At 36.2% G+C, this 27,662-nt stretch overlaps 1 protein-coding gene across 20 annotated transcripts in view; it reads right to left on the bottom strand.

The window, feature by feature from the left end:
• Positions 1-27,662, bottom strand: part of NRCAM (neuronal cell adhesion molecule) — a 262,800-nt gene that overhangs the window by 13,219 nt on the left and 221,919 nt on the right. For 15 of the 20 annotated variants that reach the window (XM_023538010.1, XM_023538014.1, XM_023538003.1 and 12 more), the window contains 13 exons: positions 25,066-25,209; positions 23,753-23,864; positions 22,224-22,390; positions 21,991-22,138; positions 20,340-20,464; positions 18,027-18,128; positions 13,685-13,882; positions 13,517-13,587; positions 12,310-12,535; positions 11,810-11,925; positions 10,299-10,503; positions 7,877-7,999; positions 7,071-7,256 (listed from right to left, as the gene is read on the bottom strand). In XM_023538010.1, the coding sequence (XP_023393778.1) occupies positions 7,071-7,256; positions 7,877-7,999; positions 10,299-10,503; positions 11,810-11,925; positions 12,310-12,535; positions 13,517-13,587; positions 13,685-13,882; positions 18,027-18,128; positions 20,340-20,464; positions 21,991-22,138; positions 22,224-22,390; positions 23,753-23,864; positions 25,066-25,209 (1,923 nt within the window). Of the gene's footprint in view, positions 1-6,017; positions 6,054-7,070; positions 7,257-7,876; positions 8,000-10,298; positions 10,504-11,809; positions 11,926-12,309; positions 12,536-13,516; positions 13,588-13,684; positions 13,883-18,026; positions 18,129-20,339; positions 20,465-21,990; positions 22,139-22,223; positions 22,391-23,752; positions 23,865-25,065; positions 25,210-27,662 lie in introns of all 20 variants that reach the window. The other 5 variants (XM_023537999.1, XM_023538004.1, XM_023538006.1 and 2 more) reach the window with 2 other exon arrangements.

Genomic DNA, 27,662 nt, shown 5'->3' with positions numbered 1-27,662 from the left:
GCATGATAAAGGCCTCAATAGAAAGTTGAACTATGTTTAACATTTTGTTACAAACGTTCCTTGCCCACTCAGCTTATTATGTGCAGAGTACACTACAGTAAGGAGAGGCACTGGGTTTTCATAAAATGGCTGAAAGTTAAGGCTGTCCCATCTCCTGGCAGAGGTGGCCAGGGTGTAAGTGGAACGCCTGACTTGAGAATATATTAAACATTGAAATATATAAGTGTTAATTTTCTGGAATTTCTGATAAAATTGTGTTGAGTAGTATTGGCAAAATGACTACTTTTAAGTCAATTTGATTTCTGCTACTTCAAGGTCCATTTTGAATAAGCTTTACTTCTTTCCTATTGTACTTACAAATATAATTATTCATTATTACTCATGTTTACATGTTGTGGGTATCGAACAGTTTTAAGTACCATAACATGAAAATAATATGCACTAGAACTCATTATGTTCCTTGTTTTGATAACAGCAATAAAAGAGATTCTTAGTTATGTATAAAATATATAGGTTGATGGTTCACTATAATTTTTTTAGATAAATCTGATTCATTTAATTGGATCAAGTTATTCTTCAAGATGATCCACAGTAAATCCTTAACAGAGTTCTTAATCTCTTAAAATGTATCCCCCAAATTAAAAACCGGGTAATGAAGTTGTTTCTTACTGCCAGCTACACCATATTCAACATAAAAGTTCACATGCTCTGGTCCCTCATATTCCTAAATGATAATGGCACAGGTCTCAGCAGCTGCGGCAGTAAGTTTGCTGATCCTGGGATTTACTGCTTGAAATAAATATACAGTAGAAAAATAAAACAAACAATCAAATTGCAACACCATACACACAAATAGAAAATAAGTTTAAGTACTCTGAAACTGTGCAAAGAAAATTAAATTAGAATTTACTGCCAAAATTTAGGATTTGCTCATATTTCACTTTCAATATAGACAGGCTTTTCTTTTATTAAACGAAAGCATTAGGAAATAAATCAATAATCAGAAATAATGATGCACAATATTTAAATTTATGAGTTCTATCATATAGGTCCTGAATAATGTGAACTGTTGTCCACATCTTCATTTCCTGGCATAGTGTGGGGCAAGAGACTGGTGAACAACGCTGGGGGCAGAGGTCACAGAATATCAGAAACTGCAAGGTAAAACCCAATACTAGGTGGCTGTTTTTCAATCCTACTTATCATCTTAATGCGGATCTTTACAGAATTTGTGTTGGGGTGAGGAAAGATGCTTCGTAAAATAGTGGCTTTTGACCTGTTTTGAGTCACAGACTTCTTTAAGAATTTGCCTCTGCGGAGTTCAGGGACTCCAGGTGAGGGGCACTTGCTTTGGAGAATGCTGGATGATTAGGGTATGCTGGAGGAGAAGCTGTAAAAGGAACTGCTAAGTACTTTTATCAGAAGAAAGAAGAAATAAAAGGAGTAAGAACTACTTCACTTGACACATCCTAGAGAGTAAGACAATCTTACCTGTTAAATGTTCATTATATATCATGTTCTGAAAAAGGATGCAACCCAAACAGTTTCTTAATAGCCAAATTATGGAGATTATATGACACTATATGCTTGCTACTGAGTAAAGACAACACTTAGTGACATTAAAAGATGTTATTTGGCTATCTGAGGCTGACAATTATATCAGCCTTACTGCAACAGCCTAAACCAAAAATGACATATTTACAGATATATTATTTTGGTTAGTTAAAAAATGATAAGATCAATTTATTATCCCAGAGAAAAAATATCCTAGGATAGTAAATCAGAAGGTTTATTCAGACTCTAAAATTAAATTCCAGGTTATGTTATACAATTTAGAAACTAAAGGCCTCTACTAAAACAAATATAATGAAATATCATTTCTTAGGATCAAAAGAGAAGTATATAAAAGAAATTAAATAATTTAATTTAATTACTCGACTTCTGAGATAATTCATCATCACATGTATATTGTATGCCCCTCTGTGCTAAGGATGGGAAACAGCAGAGAGCATAAATGATTACTAAATTATGTAGTGTCCTTTTGTGGACCTAATAATTAATTTTAGCTGCCTGGGATTTTCCACTTGAAGAAATAGATAATGATAGGAATATGATCAATAAACAGTGACAGTAAATATGAACACGTGTGTAAAACATCAGTGGCAAAAAAACCAGGTAAAACAATAATTTTCTTTAAAAAATTTTGGAATCATGGAACTGAGGAATTTAATCTTGGTGTAATTATGAAAGATGGTCGAGGCAGAACCATACTGAAATACTTCCAACAGAAGAGCATTTAGCTCATTCTTAAAGACACAGAGAAGATAACAAAATTTCCTAAGGTTATGCCATTTGGCTACTTTTATGACAGAATTATAACTCTCCTAGCTTTGATGCCCCACTCATCCACTTTCTCATTGAACACTCACTGAACACCTATGATGTGCCAGTGTTTCCTGGGATGTGCTACTGTCATTTCTCAGCTGGGCTTTCTCAGCAGTCTGTCTCTAGTCTCTCTCCCTACTTTCTTTGTAGATCCCACCAATACAGTTACCTACATGTTGGCTTCTAAACTTACATATGTATCTGATCCTATCATTTTTCTGTTTAAAATGTGGATGGCTTACCCCTGCCTACAGGTAAACACAAATTCCTTAGTGAGGCACACATGGCCATCGACGATCATTTACATCCGGCCTCACCTAGCTCATCAGTGTCATCTCAGGTTCTCTTTTTCATATATTCTACATTTCTGCCCAACTGGACTACTAGGTATAACCCAAACATCCTGTGGGTCTTCAGTCCCCACATCTTTGCTTATTACCCTACCAAGAAGTTATATACTCCGATTCTCTGACTTATCCTCCAAAATTCTATTTGTCCACCAAGACCCAGTTTAATATTACTTTCTTTGTGATGTTTTTCCTGATCTTGTTTGGCAAAATAAATGGCTCCTTCCTCTATGCTCATATAACATTTTGTTCAATGATCCATTTAGCATCTATTTTTACTCTTTTTTTGTATGTTGGTCTTACTTGACAGATGTTAAGCAAACAAAGGCAGAGTATGTCTTACCATTAGATATGCAGTGCCTTAAAAAAGGCTGGTGCATTTTACATGCCGGGTAGACATTAACTATTGAACTGATTGAAGCTTCTATATAGTTCTTTTATGTTGTTGTTCAGACCAAATAAAGTTGTGAACATTAAACTTGGGTTCTTTAGCTTTTCTTGTTTCTTAACCTAATTGGTAGCAGTGGGACAGACTCTGGTATAATTATAAAGTGAGAGTCTCACCACAGAAAGGATCCCTCACCAGCTCCTCAGTGCCCTCCTCTGATCAGCCCAAACTGGATGACCACAGTTAGCTGTTAATTAGGTCAACCAGGTAATTCCTAAGTCGCCAGTTTCTCCCTATTCCTGTATCCCAACTAGTCACCTCACAAAAATGTTCTGATAACTGGTCCCAAGGGTGAGAAAGTAAAAGCTATTAATAAAGCGGTGTCCATCCATCAGCAATACCGAGAATATAACTCAAATCCATTATCTGCATGTTTTTGTTTGATTTTTACACATGCCTTCACAGGTCTATTTCTTAGAATCCCAGACCCAAAACTATTTAAAAGGACACAGAAATTGAACAATTGCAGCCAAACAACTACAATTCTTACAAGGATACTGAAAACTGAGGACATGGATTGAAACAAGTGACTCTTGAAGATCTCAAGAGTATTTACATACACAAATTGAGGAGAATGGTAAGGAAAAGTATGGCATAATACAGCTGATTGAATTATCCTGGTTTCTGCTTCATGGTTTAAATAATGCTTTTGTAATTATATATTTGTAAGCTTGGGTTTTATTAACATCTGTAAGAAAATTAAAAAATGTAAACTCAGATGCATCTCTTTTTTCTCCTCTTCAATCAGAAGTGAATTAAAATCACTAGAAGCTGATGTTTCTATTGCTAAGGATATCACACATGTTTTCCCCTCAATGATTCATCTCTTATTTATTCTTTCATGTTGTTTTAAATTAAAATATAAAATATATATAAAATATTAAAATTTGGAAGGATGTGGAGCACTTTTATTTTGGTCCTCTCTGAGACTATATAAACTTTGCCTGGAGAAGAAAATAGAGAAAAGGATAGAATTCACTCTTAGACTGAAAAAATATTTTTAAGGAAGGAAATCCCAGGATAACAAATTCTTCTTGTGTGCTTAAAGTCTTATTAGTAAAATGTCAAAATCTTATGCAAAACTTTTAATTTCTGGCACACTGTTAAAAGAAACAATACAGAAAATAAGGATAGATTTAGCTTTCTTTTAAAAATTTAAATACTATTTATCTTCTTATCTGAGATCCAACAAATTTCAATGTTGGGGAGCTTCAAGAACCTTCTGTCACTCCATTTTCATTTGTCTCTATGACTATAAGTAATTCACAATTCAATTTAGTAATATTAAATGGTAAAACTTAAACTATTTTAATAAAGATTTCTTTTAGTTAGTTTTAATTAAAATAAGCAGGTGATTTTTTTCCAGTGGCTTGCATGTCCTCTTCTAATATGACAAGGCAATGGAAAACTCACATTCACTTCACAGGAAGCCCTGTTGCAGCACAATTACTCTGCTACTGATTTTAGGCAGAGTGGCAGTGACATGCCCCCTGCATAGGGAAAGAGGCTAGGCTTTTTTTTACAATGCTCCAATGAAAGGTTACGAGGGGAACGCAGAAATAAGTTATTGTAAAACAATCAAGGACTATTTTAAATGATATCAAATATCCAAGGAAAGAAATATATATATAGTTTATATATTTTTATATTACTGTGGAAATTTTGAGTTTTTACAACTTTGTCCTTTCAAGTCTAAAAACACATATATAACATTAAGATTACTGAAATGGCTACAGTTCTTATTCAAATTTATCTGATCTACATTTTACAGTCTATCAAGACTCTGAATATAGGCAAATTTCTAAGAACATAGAAGATTTATATATGTATATGCATATATATACATATATACATATATGTGTGGATATGTGTGTATTTATATACACACATACACATATCAGGGCAAAGCACTTATTTTCTTGGTCTTTTTCTTGATTCCTATTTGTACTCATTTAGTCTGTCAAAGCCCAAGGAAACCGCTGGTGAGGGGTACTCCGCATGAAAACAGTGTCCTGTGGCAGGGACTCCGCTGTTATCTAAAGAGCTGACAGATCAACCAGTGACTAAGAGTCAAAGATGGGGAATCTTTGGGATTGCCTCAAGTGGCAATTACAGGCAGCATTACATATTACATATTACAAACGCCATTCTCTCGACAAATCTTTCTCACCTAGAGACTTGTGAGAAATAGAGGAGAACAAAAGTAACCTATTGTGATAGTTGGCTATTACCCAGGAGGAGGAGACTTGAGCAGTTTGGTGAAGACAGGATGGAGTAACACAACTGAATAGAGCATGTAGGCTGATTGGAAGTCTTGCTCATAGGGGATCCTGGTGGGGAGATTTTAATTTGCTAAGCTGAAATTTCAAACGGACAGTGTAGTGTAATGCCAGCAAAGTGTACACTGTGCCTATTGAGTACAGGTAAATCAGATTAGAATGGAAAGCTCAGTTGATCTGATTTCTTACAGGCTGTTTTAATCACAAGACTAATGTTTCTGAACCTTTAATATGTGGCACGACTGTATGGAGGATCTGTGATAAATCCAAAGTTTTGATCTTGTCTGATTCAGCCATAATCATATCATTAGAAGCTAAGATTAAGATTTGTACCAGGGATAAGTCTTGAGAAGAAGTCTTAGAAGAATTCAATGTGTGGCTTTCTATTTGTAAAAAAGACTGGATGCTAAATTTAAAGCCAAGAACTTCCAAGATCTTCTCTTTCTTTTGGTGTTTCAAAGCTTATTTTATTTTCTCTTTTAACCCATGCTGCACTTCCCCATGTTTAACATTGCAAATTTCACACATGTATAAAGTCATGCAGATGAATTATTTTACCTTTGCCTGCACCTACATCAGGTGGAAGAATACCAGCTTTAATGAAGGGAAACAGAAATAGGACACTATATAGTTAAATGTAACACACCCATGATCATGTAAAGCTATATAAAACACTTAATAAAATGCTAAAGCATGCAAGAAGAATGAAGTGTACCATATCAGGTACAGGGGACAAAGATACGTTGGCGTCCTCAAACTTACCCAGTAATCCAATCCACACATTACTTAAGGTATATTATTCATACTTGCCTATTATAATGTAAGAAGGCTTAGGCTATCTCAAACCAATTTTTGGTAGAAATGTCAATTTCTTATGCTATGGAAGATAATCAAATAAATAATCTTTAAAGAATGCTACAATTTAGAGACATGCAAAAACAAAATCTAATTTTACAATATTTTTGATCATTTTCATTAAGTTTTTCAAAATAATTTTTAAAAGTATGAAAGGAAGTGTTAATTCATTTTCTAGATACTTATAGGGACTATTTTGCTTTCTTTACCACATGGCATACCAAATTATCAAGTCCCATGCTCTAACACAAAATAAATGCCCTATTTAAGAGCTGTTTCAATTTCCTTGTTAGAAAACCTAAATCAGAATGTAAAATAGCAAATTATTTTCTGGCGAATCAAGATCAGAGCTAGAATTAAATATATTTATTTGTATATACATATGTGTGCATCTATATGTATTACATGTATGTGTATGTATATGTGTGTATGTATATGTGTAAAGTAGTAAATAGAAAAAAAACTGTTGCCTTGAACTTCAAAGTCAAGTGTGGCAAAATAGTGTAATCTTCCACTCTCACCTCAATGTTTTAATAAAAGTTTAAAAATTTCATAAGGACTTAGAAAACAAATGTCAAGCTGTTATTTTAATATGAATTAAATAACTGATTTTATATATATCAAAATGAGAAATTACAAGTAAGTGTTTATATTAATTGGGTAAGATGGCTACTCCATGGTAAGAAGGAAAGCATAAATTTAAGTTAAAATATTTTTGTTTCACAATATTTATAGTTTTATGAATTTTATACATACCCATCTTACCTTCATTCACAGTCGTTACTGCTTCCTCTGTTATCTGACTTCCTGATCCTGCTGACGTTTGTGCATAGAGATAAAATTTATACCGAGTACTGAAATTTAAATTTTTTAAAGTCCAACGTGTCTTGTTGGCAGGAATTTTCAAATCTACCAGAGGACCTAATTCATGGGTGCTGTTAACTGTCAAGAAAAAATAATAAACAAGTGCATTCCCCATTAATTGCTATAGGATACTATTATAAATAAATGTATCCACCAAAAATGTCAAACTCGGATTACACTGACTTTTGTAACCCTACTCGCTTTTTGCCTGACATAACTAATAATCTTTTACAGCTCTTATAATGTGGCATAACAAGGGGAAATATATTCCTCATTGGCTTTTAAGCTAGAGAAATTTTATAATTGAGTAAAAATAGCATTTCTCATCTCTGTGTTTTCGTAGGTGGAGAGGTGGAGTAATGTATTATTAAATAACCCCAAACCTCATCTTCAGAAGCCCGTGACAAAGGAACCCCTCTCACTATTCTCTAGGTATAGATTACCTCTACCTAATGTAATGATAGCACCTACCTAAACCCCATGCCCAAATACGGATTATTCTACATAATACTTAATTTTCAATAGCATGTATGTCATTTTTCTTTAATAAGTATCATTTGAAGTTCCTTCTGGAATAACACTTGAAGGTATATGTATAAATTCTACAGCTATAAAGAAATACTCAGTTTGTATGTTAAGATAACAGTTGTTTCCCCTTTTAAATGATATTTTCCCTTTATTTTCTCCCAGGAACTTACTTGGCTGGTATTTTAAGGTATACTCAGTCAAAATGCCATTCGGATGGCTTGGTGGGTCCCATTCCAAAGTGAGAGAATCTAGGGTTGGATTAACAATCTTCAAAGAGGACGGGGCACTGGGGACTTATAAAGAGAACATGGAGTCAATACAAAGGTTTTTGAATATTTCAAAATGTATTAAAATGACATATTTCACTATATTTACACAATTCATCAAGATTTTTGTTTTTCTTAGCACATTCTTGTTCCTGATTCAGCTAAAAATAAATTAATAGAAATCTGTGACAGGTACCCATTTAATTATTCTCTTCTTCTTTCTTTCTCACCATTTCCATTAGATTCATTAAAACTATCCTCTCAAAATACGAAAAGACTTTGCCTTTATATGGACTCAAACCAATATTTTAAAAAGAGACAGTACTTATTTGTTTCATGAATGATGATTAATAAAAGTAAACTAGTAACTAAGTGAAACTATTCTAACCAGACCTTTGAGTAGAGAAGCAGCTGTGTTCTGGGCTATTAAGGGCTGTTTTCCCCCAACAAACCAGGTGTCTCCAAACAGTCGGAGCATCCTGCCTGCTGGGCTCTGGGCGTGAGCCAGCCTGCCCAGGTGCAGAGCACTTCTCATCCGGAGAGGTGAGCTGACAGATGCCCAGCATCTCATGGTGATGGAGAAAAGCCCCAGTGCTGGCAAACCCCCGGCTCTGCAAAGGCCTGCAGGGTGTCAGGTTTTCTATGAGAGAGGCTGGCAAGTTACTAGAGGGGACATGCCTGGGCTTCTTTTATTCACTCCTTAAAAAAGGATGATGGATGGTAGCAGCTCTCGCTCACGATCGTTACCGCCTCTACCCAACCTACCATATTCCCTAGATCCACCAATGGCACCACTGTCCCTCCTGTCACATTAGTCAGAAACCAAGGACTCAACCTAAATTTTTCCCTCTGCCTAATTTCCACCATCTCCTGGGACACTAAATCCTGTCAATTCTACTTTGTTCACCTCAACCACACCCATTCCCTCCCCTCCTCTCCGCCACCACTCCACTTCAGGCCCTCTATGGCCTTTTCCTAGGCCTAGAACAGTCCTGGCACACTGTTCAAAGCTTCCCCAAACCAATAAGTGGTTCCTAACTTTTAGAGATTACAGACCCCTTTGAGAATCTGATGACAGCCATAAACTCTCCCCAGAAAAATACACACATTTTGCATACAAGATTAGAGAGTTCACAAGCTCCTTAAACTCATTTATTGACCCCCTATGAGACTATAGCCACCAGTTAAGAGCCTCTGGCTTATAACAACCATAGCATTTAAGACCATCCATGATACGGTTCCTCTCTAGCTGACCTTCCTCTCTTTTCTCACCATCCAGTGACACAACTTACAGTTCCCTGAAGGAGTCATGCTGTTTTACACCTTTGTGTCTTCAGTCTATTTCCTCTTCTTTATCCTTAAATTCTCTGATCATCTCTTGACACCTTCCTCTATGACACTTTCCTCTGAACCATCTAAAGGATAAGTTTGAGGTCTCACTTGAGAAAGCCTCAAGTAGAAGGATCCCTTAACCTCTAAGGAACAATGAGACTGAGGACCAGCACTTGTCATGGGATGAGAGCTGGGACACAAGATGACTCTCAGGCTGTTGGGCAGCTGCCAACATTACAAGCCCTTCAACCATGAGCCAGGACATGGTATGTCTGTGAACTGCTTTTATCTAAAAGGCCTAAAGAATCCACAGAAGTTATCCAGCTCATTTTCAATCCTGGCTTGAGAAAAAATTCAAAATAGGTAAGGATGATTTTTAGTGCCTTTTAAAATCCCTGTCTTTCTTACTTATGGCTCTTCTCTCCCTCATCCACTTGGCCCCCATGTCCCTGCTCCCACTGCCACATCAGTGTATATTTGATCCTCCCTTGCTCTTTCTCTTGCAGTGGCCCATATTTGCAATGACGTTTTCCTTCTCTTCCCAACCCATTTTGTCAAGATTTTCAACAGTCTAACTCAGCTCATCTTTAGCATTAACTATGAAGATGCACTGAGAAAGAAGTAAATTATGACATAGGATTATTTTCTTTTCCAGATGTTTTTGTTAGGGTATCACATTTAGTTCTCATGCTTTTCAGGTGAGGTACCTGAGGCTTACAGAAGTTTTATAACTTGCTTCAGGTCAGGAAGTTAATGACACAAATAAATAAAAATTTTAAGTCAAGAGAGAAGGGATTTTAGGGCAGCATTTTGTGACCTGAAGCCTTCCACATATGAACTGATACTTTTCCAGCTCTGTATGTGCTGTGTTCATCTATGGAAAAATCACGTTTGGCTTCCAGAATATACTTTATTTGGGGGCCCTTATGTCATGCAAAGCCCCTCAGCATGTGCCACATGTTGTTAGGATCTCAGGGACATGTCTACCCCATACCTCCTTCTGGAGTATTAAAGACCCTGTCGGGGCTGGCTGGGCCTTCCCCTTTCCCATTGACTACGCGGACATTCAGTGTGTAGTGGCTAAAGGGCTCCAGCCCAGGCAACATGCCGTGGGTCTTGCTTCCCTGGAAAGTGAGGATCTTTTTCTCAATGTGGCGTCTATTTCTTTTTGATGAATTCTGTGCCTTCCAGTAGTAAATCTGAAGCAGTAAGAACAGAAGTCAGGGATGTAAAAAGAAACAAACAAGATGAAAAGTTTACATTCTGCATGCCCGCCCCCCGCCCCCCCAATTCTCTTGGTGCATTTTAGATTGCTGGAAAATCTGACAGGTATTGATCTTGAGTAGAAGCCCACAAATGATGAGAAAAATTAAATTAAGAAGATGTGATGAAGCTGGGCTATACTATTTGTTGAGGAATATAATTGAAATAAATGAAACAGCATGAAACCCATACAGTTCTCTCTAAAAGACAAGAGAAGAATTTCAGTGTCTTACATATATAAAATATTCTAAAAATAAATATTACTGGCCAAATTTACATGTTTTTCCAGAGTTAATATAACTTCATGTATAATATATCATTTAGTTTCATTCTAAAAACCACGGTGAAGCTTTTATTATTATTATTCCTATAGTACACATGAGCCTCTGGGTTACCAAGTGACTTGCCCAAAGCCACAGGGCAACAAGAGTCACAGTGGGCTCTCTACTCTAAGTCTAGGGCTTTCTCACTAAGCCAAACTTCATCATCTAGTTAAAAGTACTTATTTTTATGTATTAAATTGTAGTTAATTAACTAATAAAGTGTTGATTAACTCTGGTTAAAAATATGTAATTATTTTATAAGTCCTCTTAAATTCTTCTTAGGAGTTTAAGGCATTTCAAGAGAAGTCAGCATATATACAGAATCTGGCAATGATAGAGAAAAAATAAAACTGATCATGATGCAGTGTAAAAGCTCTAGGGGTCAAGGTTCACAAACCAAAGTAGTGACTTTCTTTGTGGGTGTAAAAACAGTTCTTTGACTGCCTAGCAATCTAAAATCTCTATAAACCAGTCTTTCTGTGCTTCCCAAGAACAAAGATAATTGATATTCATAATGACCCAGATGGGACTATACGATCCTAAAGTACAACCTGAAATATTAAAAAAAAAATCTACATTATTTGTGTGTTCAATACATGTGGTCAGTACTGCTTTAAAGTTTGGTGCATTTTGTTATAATCTAGCTTTTTAAACATTAGTTTTCCCCAATTTGTGCATACGTTGTTTAGTTGGAAATGTTATATTATCTGTGGATAATATGGAGAAAACATGTTTATTTTCTCACTATTGATACAGTGAGATTTAGATTCAGCTCTAGCTGGGGTTATTTAGATGTGGCCTGCTGGAGGCAACAAACCAGATGAACTCTCAAGGCCTCCTCCAACCAAGAGAAGTGCATCTGGCATTCACTGATGGCCTGATCCTAAGGAAAGAACAAGAAAGGTCTCCCTTCACTTGCCCGATAGCCTTGCAGGTGTCCTCGGATACTTTTCAGTGGTACCGGGTCCCAGCGCACCTCGGCTAAGGTACTGTTCACCACATTCACATGCACATTCCCAGGAGCCACCATTGGGACTAGAGAAAGAAGGAAATGGGAGGTGTGGGGCGGTAGAAGTATCAATGTTATTTTGAATTTCATGCAAAAAATGTCACTAATAATTTTGGCTTCATTTGAAGCATGCTTCAGCCCTATTCTATGAATTTTCAAGTATTAAGAGTAGATTTTTGATTTGTTCATTTGACTTTGTAAGAATAACATACTTTTTTTTTAAAGTAATAACTTTTAACATTCTGAACCTATTTTCTACATAGCAGGCTGTTTAAATTCAGAAATGTTGAACAAAATATTTGCTGCCTCTGCCTCTCTTCCTCCCAATCTACACACCTCTGGAAATAGACTTGGCTTATAAGCCTGTTTTGCTGGGAAAAAGTAAAAACGAAATAGCATCAGCCACTTACGGTCTTCTCCAGAATGTCCCATGACGACAGGTGGCTCTGGAGCAAACCCCACGTCATTCAGGGCTTGGACTTTGATCAGGTATGGTACAAAGGTTGGCGTGCCCGAGACAATATATTTGGATACATTTGCCACAACCACAGACGTCCATTCATCATCACCATCTTTCTGGCGCCAGCTTACTTTGTATTGAAGGCCTGGCCCGTTAGATTCAAAACCATTCAAGGGCTGCAAGAGAAGCCAAATAATCAGAGCTTATAAAACAGATTGACTGAACAACCTTTTATTGGAACAGCAAAACCGACTCCCAGACTTAAAGAAAGAGAGCACTGAAACACCAAAATATGGCCCTTTTATCTTTTTTCTCATTTTTGATGAGATTCAAAGCTTATTTGGGGTAAACATTTCAAAGCTTGTTAATTTCTATAGTGAAGTAGTAAATACCACATATGCCTCTCAAACTTTGGTTCCACAGTCAAGGGTGGGTGACTTAAAACATTCAGTTATATAGGTTCCTTTATAAAGTCCTGTTTGTGTGACAGTATATCACTGTCTATTTTACTTGGAGACTAAAACTTGTGAACTGCTTTTTTATTAAAAAAAAAAAAAAAGAGGTTGGCTTGCACTCTACCCTGTTTCTACATGTATGTATGTATATAAGTAGGTACGAATGTGTATGAATACAAGTGTGCATGAATAGCTCTATCTAAAATAAATTTTAAAATTACACAGGTAAATATATGTTAATTTTCCAAGTTCAGGAAATACAGATCAGCCAAAAAGAAAAGAAAAGAAGTTGACTACTGGGAATAACTTGATACATGTCTTCTAAATGGTTCTCTATAATGATGATACTACTAGCTAGCATTCACTGAGCACACATATGTGCTAGGCACCTTCTAGGCCTTATGTATATATTAACTCCTTTAATTTTATGACGTTGTTTCTCTTGTTATTCCTATCATACAAACACATAACGGAGATGTTAAACAACTGGCTTAAAGTCATGCAGTTGGTAAATGGCAAAGCTGGGATTTGCACTCATTCATTTTGGCTCCAAGGATCAAGCTTTTAACTACTACACAACACTATCTTTTAAATAAAGCAATATCGCATATATTTTTTTCCAAAATGGGTAAAATGGGAAACAAGTTTTTTTTTCAGTCTAAAATATGCTGAGGACAGTTAAAGTCTTCATACACAGCTCACCTTCCATGTAATCACCAAATTATCAGGCTCTGATCCTAGTCCTTCCACAGTTGTGGGATTTTTATCTGGTTCTAGAAGTTAAACAGCCACATGCATGTAAGCTTTAGTATTTTCCAAACAGTGGAAAACTTTTCTATTTTATTTCATATCTTAAAAGTCCTGCTTTACCTGCAGCTTTAGTCAGATACTGTTCAGATACCTCGCTGGGTAAGCTCCTCCCAAGGCTGTTCTCTGCCATCACTCGGAAGGAGTAGTTCACATAAGGTGAGAGCTTCAGCTGGGCTGTGGTCTGTGTCCCAGGAACTTCAGTTTGGTGGTGCCACAGCCCTGCCTCATGCATTGCATCTTCATATTCAATGATGAATTCTGGACACAACACACACACACACACACACACACACACACACACACAATAAACACAAGACAGTGAATTCAGTCATGCAAGGGTAGGGTGCTAGGATAACTAATAAGGCAATCTAACAGGAATAGTCAAACAGGAATTATTTCACTTTCAAGAAATATTCCATTAGAGTATTTTGATTTCAGAGTTCTATCATCATCTTTAATACTTAAGCATATCTAATAATTTCTCTAGCATGTTGAGTTTAGTTACTTAAAGCTATTTAGAAGAGATCCACGTACCTCTAGAAAAGTTTAAATATATGAAAAGATCAATTTTTTCATAACAAGTTAAATTAGATACAGTTAAATACAATTTTCCACTAAATAGACTGGCAATAATCAAAAGCTGAACATACTTTGTTGACTATGACATAAGGAAACAAGCATTCTCATTCTTTGTGGGAAGTGTAAATTGGTACAACTTTTATAGAGGACAATTTAGAATATCTAACAATATTTAACTCAGATACCCTTTGATTGAGAAATTGTACTTCTAGTAATTTATTTTGAACAAATGTACTCATGCCTATGCTCAAAAACACAGGGAAAAAATCCACATTGTAGCATTGTTCGCAGTTGAAACAACCTAATTGCAAACAACCTAAATGTTCATCAACAGGACAATGATTTAAAAATTATGATACATCCACATAATGGCATACTCTGCTGTTGGAAAAAATGAATTGGGTTACTCCACATGCCCTGAAATGGAACGATTTCTAAAACATATCATTAAGTCAAACTAAGTAAAGTATAGAACAGTGTGTGCTTGATACTACACTTGTGCAAAAATTAAAAAGGTTTATTATGACATATACAGATATGTATACACTTGAATGTACTTTATTATCTCTCGGAGGATATACACAGTACCACTGGTGTTACCAGAGGAACTAGGAATCAGGAGTGGTAGGAAGACTCACTTCTCAGTGCATAATCTCTTGCATTTACTAAAATTTTGTGGTATGTACATGTCTTATCCTTCTAAACAATAGGTGTTTAGATATTCATTAATTGCCTACTATGTGCCATGTACCATAATATGAGTTATTGATATGAACATGAACTAGAAACATGTGTTGCAGTGCTCTGAAGCTAAGTACTTAGTGTTCTCCTTCAATCTACATTAATTTGCAAGTGATCTGCAGACTCAAAAACTGATGACTTTCACATTTATATCTGCAGCCCCTGCCTTTCCTCTGAACTGCAGACTCGGATAGTTAATTGCCTACTCAACAACTCAACCTGCTTATGTATTACAGCATCTCAAATTAAATAAGAACAAGACTAATCCCCATCTTCCTCCCCAACTTCATAGTGACAACTCAGGTCCTTCTTAGCTCCTCTCCTTTCAAACTCTCAATAGTCCTGTTGGCTCTCCTTTTAAAATATATGCAAGGTGACCATTTCTCGGCACCTCCATCCCGCTTGGCCTATTCCAAGCCACCATAATCTTTGGCCTGAATTATTGCATAACCTTCTTACTCACAAATTTCCAAACTTTCTCAGTTCATGGTATACTTACTGTCTCAGTAATTTTTTTCATGGCTCCCTTAGGGCAAAAGAAATATCTAATATTTCCATGTAAATAGGTCCATATGACTTAATAGTTATGTCTTAACAACTTAAAACCTATTGGACACTGCGTAACTTCTGAAACCTTGTAAACAGATTAGATACCATCTTCCTCATTTCCTGTTCTACAATGATTTTCATGTGGTCCTTGTTTTTTTATCATAACAAAGGCTTTGCAGAGATGAGGCATCATTACAATGTGATGCAGCAATATCATGTTGAAACTGTAAGCTGCCTTAAACTAGTATTTCATGTGATGCTGGAGAGTTATCACTGTACTTTTTAAATATCAAAATTTACAAATCAAAAACTTAAAATATCCTGAAGCACCCAGGTGAGTTTGCTGAGGTTCTACAGGGTACTTCAATGCAGTTTGAGAATTAAGGGATGATTTTCAATAGAACAGCTAGAGTGATCCACAAATCACTCTTCCACTTAAATCCCTCCAATGACCTGCAAGTTCACACTCTACCCCCACCCACCAACTCTTTACCTCTTTGACGTTTTCTCTTACTTCACTTTCTCTTATCCATTTCACTCCAGCTACACTGGTCTCCCAGCAGACATGCCTCCTGTTTTAGGTCCTTTGCTCTTTTTCCTGCTCTGCAAGGAAAGTTCTTCCCCCAGAAATCGCACAGTGTGTTCACTTCCTCCTTTCTCATGTCTTTACTGACATACTCAAATGTTACCTTCTTAATGTGGCCTTTCCTGACTACCCTATTCATAACTATACCCCCGAACCCTATATTCCTAAACCTCCTTCTTATGCTTTGTTTTTTTTTTTTTGCATGTTCTAAATATATGCACCATATACAGATGCACACATACAACATACACACATACAACCATGTGTATAGATATATACGTGCTTGAGTTCTCTAAGAAGCAGATGCTAGGACAGAATTAAAAGTGCAAGAGACTATTTTGGGGAAATGCCTGTAGAAGATAAAAGGGAGAGAAAGCAGGAGTAGGCAGGGAAGATTTTCAGACCATGATACAGATCTGACATCTGTGAACGGAAGGATGTGTAGGAAAAGCCTCACACTGCAGTACAAATAGTCTCAGACAGGTCAATGAGGAGCCCTAGAGTAAAGTTCTGCATTAGATGTGGCTGAGCTCTAGGTCCCTCGCTGTGCTCAGTCACTAGAATAGCTCAGGAAGAGATGGGCCTCACGTGAACACTACAGCAGATCCTTAGGGAAGGTGCAGCAGATGGAGCCTGCTATTAATACTCTTTGCAGCATGTTCTCTCTTGAAGGGAGCTCTAAGTAGTGCGTGCGTGCGTGCGTGCGTGTGTGTGTGTGTGTATGTGTGCCCATGTACATATATAGAAATATATAAAGACATTGTTCACAATAACATAATATATATTATTAATTTTATCTTATTTGTGTCCTCGACTAAAATATAAACTCCATATGGGCAGAGATTTTTGATTGTTTTGTTTTAGAACAATGCCTAGTACATAATAGACTCTCACTACATATCTGTTGAATGGAGTGAATAAATGAATGAGTAGGAATGCCTTGATATCTAATAGTATAATTTTAACACAGATGAAAAAAGTCTCCAAGCATCCTAACCAGCTAAGTCTGGCTAATGTGTTAACTGGAAGACTCAGCATGAATGAATGAGTGTTCTGATCATGGACACTGAACAATACTCAATTGAGAAAGGAACACTGCTAAATTATACAAACCAGAGAGGAGGGTTCCATTTAATTTCATTAGAAATATTCTGCTTTCCCAGCAGGTGTAATAAGTCAATACACACATTTCAGAATAATCTTAGGTAGTCATGAGAAAAGAATTTAGTCCTTCTGCAGTATACACCTGAAGGTAATAATATATTATAGGCTCGTGTTGCTTGAGTCTACTCTCTTAAGTATCTTTCTGATTTTAAAACTTCTAAGCTTATCTATAACCTAATTTTAGTAAGCAATTCCAGTGTCCTTTTGGCATGGTCCCACATCTGATTTTATTCCCTAGGCTTATGTCATCAAGGTGAAGAATTGATATTTGTTGGATGGGCCACGACTTTGTAGCAAAGGCTAATTGGAAGAAAGAGACCTGGGACTGGAAGTTAACAGACATGATGTCAACACCCAGTTCTGTTACCAATTGTGAATTTGAAAAGTCATTTTATGCCCCGAGTCTCAATTCCCTAACAGACTGGACATCACTGCACCTGGTCCTCCTGTCCTTTTCTCCCACGTTAATGGGCAAAATGAATCTTACAATTTATTTTCCTACGATGCTAGAAATTCAAGGTGATTCTTATGGATCTTAAACACAAAATGAAAGTGTATTTGCTTAATTAACATATTCAGCAATTAATTAGCGTCACATAGCAGAAACTATAACCAGGAATAACTCTAGCTCTGAAGAAAAGAGAGCCATAAATAAATGTTTTCCATAAGTAATGATGCAGAGAATGCCAGTAAATATCTCTGTAAGGAATTTCTATTGCATATGATAAAATATTTCAAATGGTCATTAAGTTTATCAGTGATAAAGCAAATGACACCACATACTTGTAATAGGGCTATTGTTATCATCGCCTGGTGTCCATGACAGCTGAACACTTTTGTCGAGTTGATCTGTCAATTCTAAATCAAAGGGAGGATTTGGGACATCTGTAGACCAAACAGACACATCATAATTAACCATCCATCCTTATGAGGTTCTCCTTTACTTGTGACACTACTCACAGAGGTCATATATTAAAGACATAGCACATATATTAAAGACATAGCACACTCAATAAGCATGCAACTGAAATGAAATGGAAACCACTGAGGTTGCTGGGAACACACGAACACACCCAAGACAACCCATCAATGAGTTCTGCTTGCTTTTTTTTCAAATGAAACTAAATCATTTGTAACAAAAACTAGTGAAGTGGGTATGGATGGTTCACCAGCATGCTCAGTATATGTCTTCTCATAAACATGAATGAGCACAGACAAAAAAAATAATATCAAAGCTTAATTTCTAATAAATGAGAAACAGAATAGTAAATGCCGAAAAACAAATACAGGCAAATACATATATTGTTTAAAGAAGACTCAAATGCTCTTTCTAAAGCATGCTAACTTATGGACTTAGGGGCTCCTGAAGAATATTAATATTTTTAAGGGAATTCTAAAATTGATGCTATATAGGTAGCATCAATTTTACTGAGGCGGCCCTCAGTAAGCATACCTTATGCAGATGCTCAGTGTAGTAGTCAGTTAGGCACATGAGGAGGTGTGCTTACTCTCAGAGGACACCAAGGTACAGTCATGTTTTGAGATAAAGGTGTCCCAGAAGCACATCTGCCTCTTCTAATGGTGCTTCTGAGATCCAGAGAGTTAATGTTCCTCTATGGGCTTTTTCCTGACCTTGCTCATGGGGGTAACTGTGGTTCTTGGAAGATCAGAGGCCATATAAAAATATAGATACTTCTTTCCTATCAGTAAAGAAGCAATAAATGTCTATATAGGACAGGGATTCCATAGTATAATTAAAGATACTATGTAAAATCCAGCTGAATTTATGCCACGAAATTAATTTATATATTTATATGCTTAATAAAGATGAGAGTTCTTTAATAAAAAAATTTTTGGAAATAATTTCTGACTTATTTTCCAGACTCAGAAAATCACACAAATTGAAAGTGCCCTCTTTTTGTTTTTTCTTTAGTGATTTATCTTTTGTTAACATACAGTGAGTTGGTTTTCTCTGATACAAAGGTTGAATGTTGTTCTAAACATCCGCTGCTTTCCAATGTAAATTTCTTGAAACTGGAATCCCAAAACAACATTTATTTTTCCAAAATAACTCTTAATATACTGAAATAAAAATCTAATTGTGTAATATTTGAAATAACTTTTACATTCTGTAAAATGTGGATGATAGCTTTTGAAAAAACGCTATCCTACTTTACAAGGAAATTATATCAAAGAGGGACTCTTATCAAATGAAATGACTTTATAATAATGCATGAAATATTTAGAAAAGAGTGACAATATATTCAGTGAGAAGTTCCAGAGTTATAATGAAGAAATGATTTATAGCAGTAAGGGAGCAACACAACAGAACATTTGACAGAGCCCCTTTCCTTAAAGAAACACGATGATGTGATAGAGAAAAGAAAGTAATTCTGCAAATGTGAAATTGTTTGACAGAAAATAGAGAAAGAAGTCTCATTAGTTTACCGTAAATGGGAGCTGGAGTTGGAGTGGGAGCTAGAAAGGACATTAATATAAAGGATTTTAATCACAATTAGTAATGGAAAGATATAAGATAGCACAGAAGACAAAGACTGAACATGATTAAGGTTATAAACTAAGCCTCATGCTTAGCTGTGAGACAAGGCATTGATAAACAGGCGGTAACAGGTTAGGGCAGGGGTCCCCAACTCCTGGGCCATAGACCGGCCTGTTTGAAACCAGGTTGCATAGCAAGAGGTGAGCAGCCTCTCCCCAGCGCTAGCATCACCGCCTCAGCTCCATCTCAAATTACCAGGCATTAGATTTTCATAGGAGCACAAGTCCCTGGTGCCAAAAAGGTTGGGGACCACTGAGGGGGAAAGCCTTCAAATTTAAATAAAAGCAGATTATTTTCCCAAATTTTCTTATAAAATATCACTAATATGCATAACCAATATTTTATTCCAGTGCTGCTACAGAGTATATTTATATTGAAATTATACCTCACAGGCATCTTTCAAAGAAGAAAAATGTAGGTACTTAACTCATCTGTAAAACTGTAAAACTATAACAAGCAAACAATTACTATCGACAATTTTTCCTTTCAATCTAAAACAGGGCAGCCAGTTACTCTGTGTGTGTTCTAGTTCTTACCAACAACACTAAGCACGGCACTGGCAGAAACGTTGTCCAGAGTTGTATTAGCCACACATGTGTAGGTCCCACCGTCATCATCACTTACATCGGCTATCACCAAATGGTCCTTGTCAACAGTGAACCTGTGAATAAAACACATTCAGAGCACATTCAAATTGAAATGGACATCCAATTACATCTGATGTTTGCTTTACTGGCATGAAAGAAACTGTGAATTTGATAAAAGACAAAGATGATGAAGATTTGTAGCACATTAGATCTTTGATAAAAGAGAAAGATGATGACTTGCAGCGCACATTACATAAGATTTAATAATTTGAAAATGAATTAGAACCTTGAATTAGAAGGGCTGTCAAGTCATTTGGTCCAGTGGCAATGAACCACGCCTCTGGAGTTTTTGGAGCTTCTTTAGAGACCCAGAAGCATCCAGAGGTGAGGTGGGGCAGCTCTGGTTACCTTACTAGAGGGCTTACCTACTGCTTCTGCTGCTAAGAAACACCTGAACATTACTTATCCAGCTCAATGTCTAACAAAAGTGTATATTTTAAAATAATTTACTATTTACTGCAGAAATTTTGTGTCATTTTTGCCACATGCATAAATGCTCTTGGAGAAAGTAAATGCAAAGAATGGTAATCAGCTTTATCACTAGAAACAGGAAGATTTAGATTAGCAATCACAACAAAAAGTTTTCTAGAGGTTACTTGTGGGCATGAAACATCACTTAGTAGGTCAAATCCATGTAAACAGGATTCATGCAAGGTTTTAACAAGGCTGCATAAGTCATTTACTGTCTTCTCAGGGAATTTCCAAGTTAAAGTGTTAACCAACTTAACCCAAAGATCATTTCCTCATATTTCCTTCTCATCTTTATCAACTCAGATTCCACAAATAAAACTGAACAGTTGAAGCATAGACTAGATGGACACTCTGGGCATAAAGAGAAGGGTATGTAGTTCTCTTGGGGGCTATTAACAAGGAACAGGGCACCATTTAGGTATGGTGCAAGCAAACCACAGAAATCGCCAGTGCACAGTATTCCTTCCAAGAGGGGGTGATGCTTGAAACTGCCCGAAGCTAAAATTCATATCTTCAACCCTATGTACTTTGTTAAATTGAGGGCCACACCTAGAAAATAGATACTATCTTTCTTCCATTCTAAGCTGCAGGACTGCAACATGCTCAGACTCTTTTAAATGCTTTTTAAAATTCTTTCTTCTCTTTTTACTGGCTTTAAGTAAAATCAAAAGAAAACTCCCTATCCAAATAAAAACCAGTGTCCTTTAAAATAGTGACAAGGATTCAGATGCACTCTGGTGATTAAAGAGATCGTATTTCTGCTTATTTGTAGAATGGTAATGAAAATATCAGCTGAGTTCTCACTGTACAAGGCAGAAAAACAATGGATGTTGTCCAAGGCCTGAAAGGAGACCAACACACAATGATAGACAAACATTCTCAGGGTCTTATTTCAATAACTTGATACCATTTTAGGTACGAACATGTTACAGCAGGGAGAAAATGCATATCTATTTTGGAGACTTTAGAAACTTTAAAAACACCACAGTCAGTCACTCTACAATAGACCTTTATTTCAATAGCAGCTTAAAGAAAGAAAGAAGAGAGGAAAGGAATCGTCTTCAAATACCTTCCATCATTGGGCAGCTCACCGTTGTCCTTCAGCCATGTGACAGTGGGGATTAAGGTGTGATCGTGTTTTACTCTGCATTCAAAGGACACTGTGCTGCCTCTTTGCACAATTGCATATTCAGGCTGTTTAATGATCCTAGTTGGATCTGGAATTTAAAGTAATTGTTATCCATTGTCAAAGCTGGAGAATTTGCTCAGAGTTACATAATTCTTGAAAATATTTTGCCCTACCTTTGATTTCTAAGCGAACTTCATTCTTTGCCATTCCTAACTTATTCCTTGCAACACATGTATAACTTCCTGTACTGTCCTTTTGGGCCACAGGAATTTCCAAAGTTCCATTTTCGTGTAAAACATAAATATCTTCACGAAGAGCACTACCTTTAGCTCCTTTAAACCTTCATTATGGAAATAATCATAATGAGAAATAAAACACATCATAATTTGAAGTCAGACATAAAATATCACGTTCAAGGTCAACACACCACGATCTGCATTGTAGTATCCAGTTCAGAGATGAGAATCTGCACAAGCATATTGCATGCTTATAAGTCACAGGAGTAAACATAAAGACAGGATGTAAAACTGATGAATACAATGATAAATGACACTTGAAGAATTAGGATGACAATACAAAATATTTATATTGTAATTTTCATTATAAGAGATTCATAATTTAAGAAACACATTATTATGTATTCTATCTCTAAAGAAGTGATAAAATAGGCAAAATGAAGACTGCCCTTTTGACATTTCCTTCCCTTCTGTGATGTATTTGTAATTCCATCTGCAGGCTACAATTCTAGAGATTTTGATTTATAGGTTACAAGGATTGTACTTTTGAAAGTATGAATAGGAAAATATTCAGTGGAGAAAAAAATAAAGCGTGTATATAAATCATATGTACCTTCAGCTTCTTGGTGTCAGAGAGGAAAAGTGTGGATGGATGAAAAGAGGTGAAGGTAAGTCAAGCTGGACTAAATGTTAACCTGCCATCTTCACTAGGAAATCATCTGCACAAGCATCCGTACTTCTCTTCTCTGTGGTTGAACTGGTGACCTGGGGAGATTATCCTTTAATCCTACACCCATCTTTAATCTCACATCAGTAGGTAGAGCCCTGCACAGTGTCTGGAACCTAACAGATGATCAACAAATGAATGTTCTAATTTTCTTTCACTCATTCTTTCTGAGCTGTTGCCTATGCTAGCCTTGTTTCTTTCAGCTCTTGCTAAAGTAAGCAAGCTAGGAGGAAGAATAGAACTTATACCAGGAGTGTCATATGAAAGAGGATGGTCTAAAGTTGAGAATAAAAGGACACAAGAGAGTTTGATGGATCCAAGTCAGAAAGTTCAGGTGGAAAGGTACTACATAAAGGTAAAGACTAGTCATAACATTTTCTGGTTTTGAGCTTACAGAACCTCTCTTCTACCCCAAATGATATTTTATTATCAAGGAATGCCCCCCACCTAATCCTTTCAGCCACCATTCATGAAGTCCATGGCACTGTAAAATACAGCAATCTTAAATATTTTCAAAAACACTTACATACATTTCTGTGGTAGACGAAGTGTGCTGCTAAATAGATTATTCATGTTAAAGTAGCTAATAAATATTTGTGAAAAATTTAATAATTAATATGTGATAGATTCTGCACTGCCTTTCCCCTATCTGTTCCCTGACTAAAACCCAACATATTGAGCAATTTGAAGGCTTTAGCAATTGTAAATATTAAAAAAAAAAAAAAGAGTGAATACTTACCACTCAATGGTAGGCAGAGGAGACCCAAAGAAGGCACAATCTAGTAAAGCAGGCCTGTTTGCAATGACCTGATAGAGTGTGTTTGCAGATGTAAGGATTCGTGGTGGCTCAGCTAAAAACATTTTTAAAAGTCAAAGTAAATATTAAAATAAACATTTAGGTATTTTATTGCATTTTGTCTCAAGGCCATTAGAGTTTATGGTAAAGCACAACCAATATGTCTCTGCCCTTATGTTCTCTAAAGGTAGAAAAATACAATTTTTCTCCCTCTGCCTCATGCTCCACATCTTATTCGGGCATAATATTTTAGTAATTGATTTATTATACTGTGAGTCTCTGTAGGGCAGGGAATGGGACTTTTATTGTTTCCCAGAAAGTAGCACAGTACCTGGCACAAAAATCATGGCTAAGTATATTTTTGTTGAGTGGCTGGCCCGTCATAACCCTAGGGTTATGATGGGGATGGGTAGGTAGGAGTGGTGAAAAACACACAAGCAGAAAAAAGCAGAGAGCTGATGACTAAAAAACAGAACCAGAAATAAAAACTGCTTCCTAAACATCCACTGATATCTTAACTGCTCAGCTCTTCTTTTGATTTATTGATCATTTTAAGGATGAAAGAAAAATATCAAGTATTGGTTAGCTTATTGACTTTAATTTTGTTTGCAAGGGAGCCTACTACACTTGAAGAGTTGAAATATAATTCCCTGGTACCATAAAAAATTCTCACATAAAATTTCACCAAATTTGTTATTTTGGTAGTTTTGTTCATAATGAGAAATACAATGTTCACATAAACCAACTGTTTTAGAATATGTTTCAGTATGTCACAGCTTTCTAAACACATTATTATAAATTAATAAATAAATGCATATCTGTGACTTGGATAAAAGCCAAACATTATGATTAGTGATTTATTGTAAAAATATCACAATCATGAGACTGTTACTGAACTTGTCGGTTCCCAAGAATGGAACAGCAGTGCATTCCGTTATTAATGGCAGAACGATGCTATTTTCCTATTCAGGGGTTTGACACTTGGTCTACCCATCTATGAATGGAGCAGACTATTTGATTACTTCTACAATGAAGAATTTCCCATTATAAAAACTGTGTTATGAAAGAACATTAAGAGCAGACTGTAACACTCTTTAGGGCAAGATTTGTATCTTATCCATCTTCTCATATCCCTTAGAACTCCAAGTACTGTGCATTGTACCTAGTAGATCCTCAGTACATTTTTCCAGAATGAATGGAAATTAACAGAAGTCATTATTTTAATTTGCCATGTTTTTAATAAAGAAAGAGCTTACCCAGCACATTTACAAATGCATTTGCCAGTAAATATCCATACTCATTAGAGGCGTTGCACTGATACACCGCACTGGATCTTTCTTGAACATTTGAAAAAATAATTGTATCACCATCTATTTTTCTGCTGGGGTCGTCAGGGGCAACTGTTTGGGTGTAAAAAAAGTATATATGTATTCTTTTTTGCTTAGAAGATGTAAAGCGTGAGGTTTATGTTATAGTAAGCAGAAGAGAAATACAGACTGATCTAGGTATATCCAATAAGTAGGACAAGACCAAGAACCCAGGCAGAAGCCATAATTTTTCTGCCTCAGAATTTAGTTATCACTTTATAACATGGGTACATGCTTGATATTCATTTAGTCTTAAGTGGATTGATTCTGTAAGACGGAATATTATTCTGAGAGATGTAAGAACAGTAAAGCACAAGTTAGGTGAAAATTGCAATATTCAGGAAAACATTGCCTTATTCACATAGAAACCATGATTATTTATGAAGAGAGAAGTTAATTATCAAGAGCAGACAGAAAAAGCTAGTCAAAAAATAGCTCATCCAAATTTGTATTTAAGAGTCTCTTATTGAAATTACTAGATAAATAAATAAGTAAACATATATGGGACTATTAATCAAATGTGAATATATTTATATTCCTGCGTTGGAAATTCCTGAGGCTGATATAGAAATAAATTGTGTAAAATTTCTCTTAAAAAATGTTGAGACCAGGATTGATCCTTACTGAAGTGGAATGGAACTGGTTGAGTAATATAATATGAGAATTTAGCCCAAGGCATGCCCAATAATTTGAAGTGCTGTGTGCTACTGAAGATAAATTCCTTTTTCTGAATGCTAATCTTGAAGCTGTGACCTTACATTGCTTTAAAAGTACACTAAAAGGGATAATAGGTATCTGTCTCAGCATGCTGATCAAAATCAAAACTAAATAACAGCACCCTTTCTCTTAAGCTGCTTTTGGAACTTGAACCACTTAAGTAGACTTTCATTCTAACCACCATTTTTTCTCTTTAATAAGAGGGAAAGTATATGCATCTAAGACATAATTTATAGATTTATTTAGACTGTATTTAGACTCTTTTATCACTTTAAAATCTCAACTATTCAGTTCACCTGTGATTTATTAACTCATTATAATAAAAATAAACCGAACTATAGTTATTCATCCTTGTTTTATTACACATATTCAAAGTATTACACTCCTTCATTCTACATTAGTTTTTTACTGATCCTGTAACAAGTTACTACAAACTTGGTGGCTTATAACCACACAAATTTACTGTCATACAGTTCTGTATATAGTTATTCAACACTCTGATATAACCAATAGCTAATTTATGAAATTATCTTATATATCACAGTTAGTTCAACTAGAGATAAGGGTATGCCAAGATACTTTGAGTTGGCTTCTTTGTTCACATCTGCTGTTTATGACTCTAATATTTCCAAAATTATCTTAGGGAACATGTTCTTCCAACCAGGATACAAATGTAAGTTCTAATTCCTTTAATTCCTTCTTAGCACTTTTGGATCCGGCACTTGGGCATTCAGTATTGAGACTCCTCAGGGGACTCTCAGTGACCCCTATGTATCTATTCTGACTGTGTCTCTGTGGACATGCAAGGCAGTCGAGGGCTGGGAGCGAGTGATAGGCATTTGCGACAGTGATGAGGTCTGGGGAAAGCTCTGGGCTGGATCTCTCTGGATGGCTAGCAGATTGAGTGAGAAGAGCTCTTCAAATTCCTTTGGTATATTGAGATCTTAAAAGATATACCACCTTGTGTTGTTTAATGAGTATAAAGCTCCAGTTCTGCAATTAAATAGTTCTGGAGATCTCTTTCACAATGTGAATATAGTTAATACTACTTGACTTCACACTTAAAAATGGTTAACATGGTAAACTTTATGTTACGTGTTTTTTAACCACAATAAAAAGAAGTTACACCACTATGAACATGGAAGACCAGCTCAAAGAACAAAGCCATTAGGACAATCTTCCCCCAGTGGAGACTCATTAATCACAACATAAACCATTTAAAAAAGGTTTTATGTAGGCTTCTGGTCAAGATGGAGGAATAGGTAAATGCTGCATTTGCCTCCTTTCATGACCACATTGAAATGACAACTAAACTACAGAACAACCATCATTCAGAAGCACCTCAAGTCTAGCCGAACAGAAGTCCTACAACTAAGAACACACAGAAAAAGCCACCTCGGGACTGGTAGGTGGGGCAAAGACAAGGAATGGGATGGTCCCAAAACCACGTGCGGCGGTTAAAAATCGGGAAGAATATCTCAGCTGTGTAGGTCCCCTCAGAGCAGCAAGGAGTCCTGATCCCACACTGGACTCCCCAGCCAAGGGTTCCAGTGCTGGAGAGAGAAGTCTCCACAATTTCTGACTGTGAAACCCAGCAGAGATTGTGGCTGAGTGAGATGAAGAGCAGCCAGAGTCCCACATGTTCCTCTTAAAGGGTCTGCACAAAGACATACTTGCTGACAGACTTGTTTTGAGCTCAAGAACTACAGCAGCAGCTTGAAAGGCAACAGAGACATACAGGAGGAACTGAATTGTCTGGATTCAGGGTG

Source organism: Pteropus vampyrus, unplaced genomic scaffold (assembly GCF_000151845.1).
Source record: "Pteropus vampyrus isolate Shadow unplaced genomic scaffold, Pvam_2.0 Scaffold208, whole genome shotgun sequence".
Lineage (NCBI taxonomy): Eukaryota > Metazoa > Chordata > Mammalia > Chiroptera > Pteropodidae > Pteropus > Pteropus vampyrus.
Note: the sequence above shows the minus strand (reverse complement) of the source record. Positions and strands in the feature narration are given on the sequence as shown.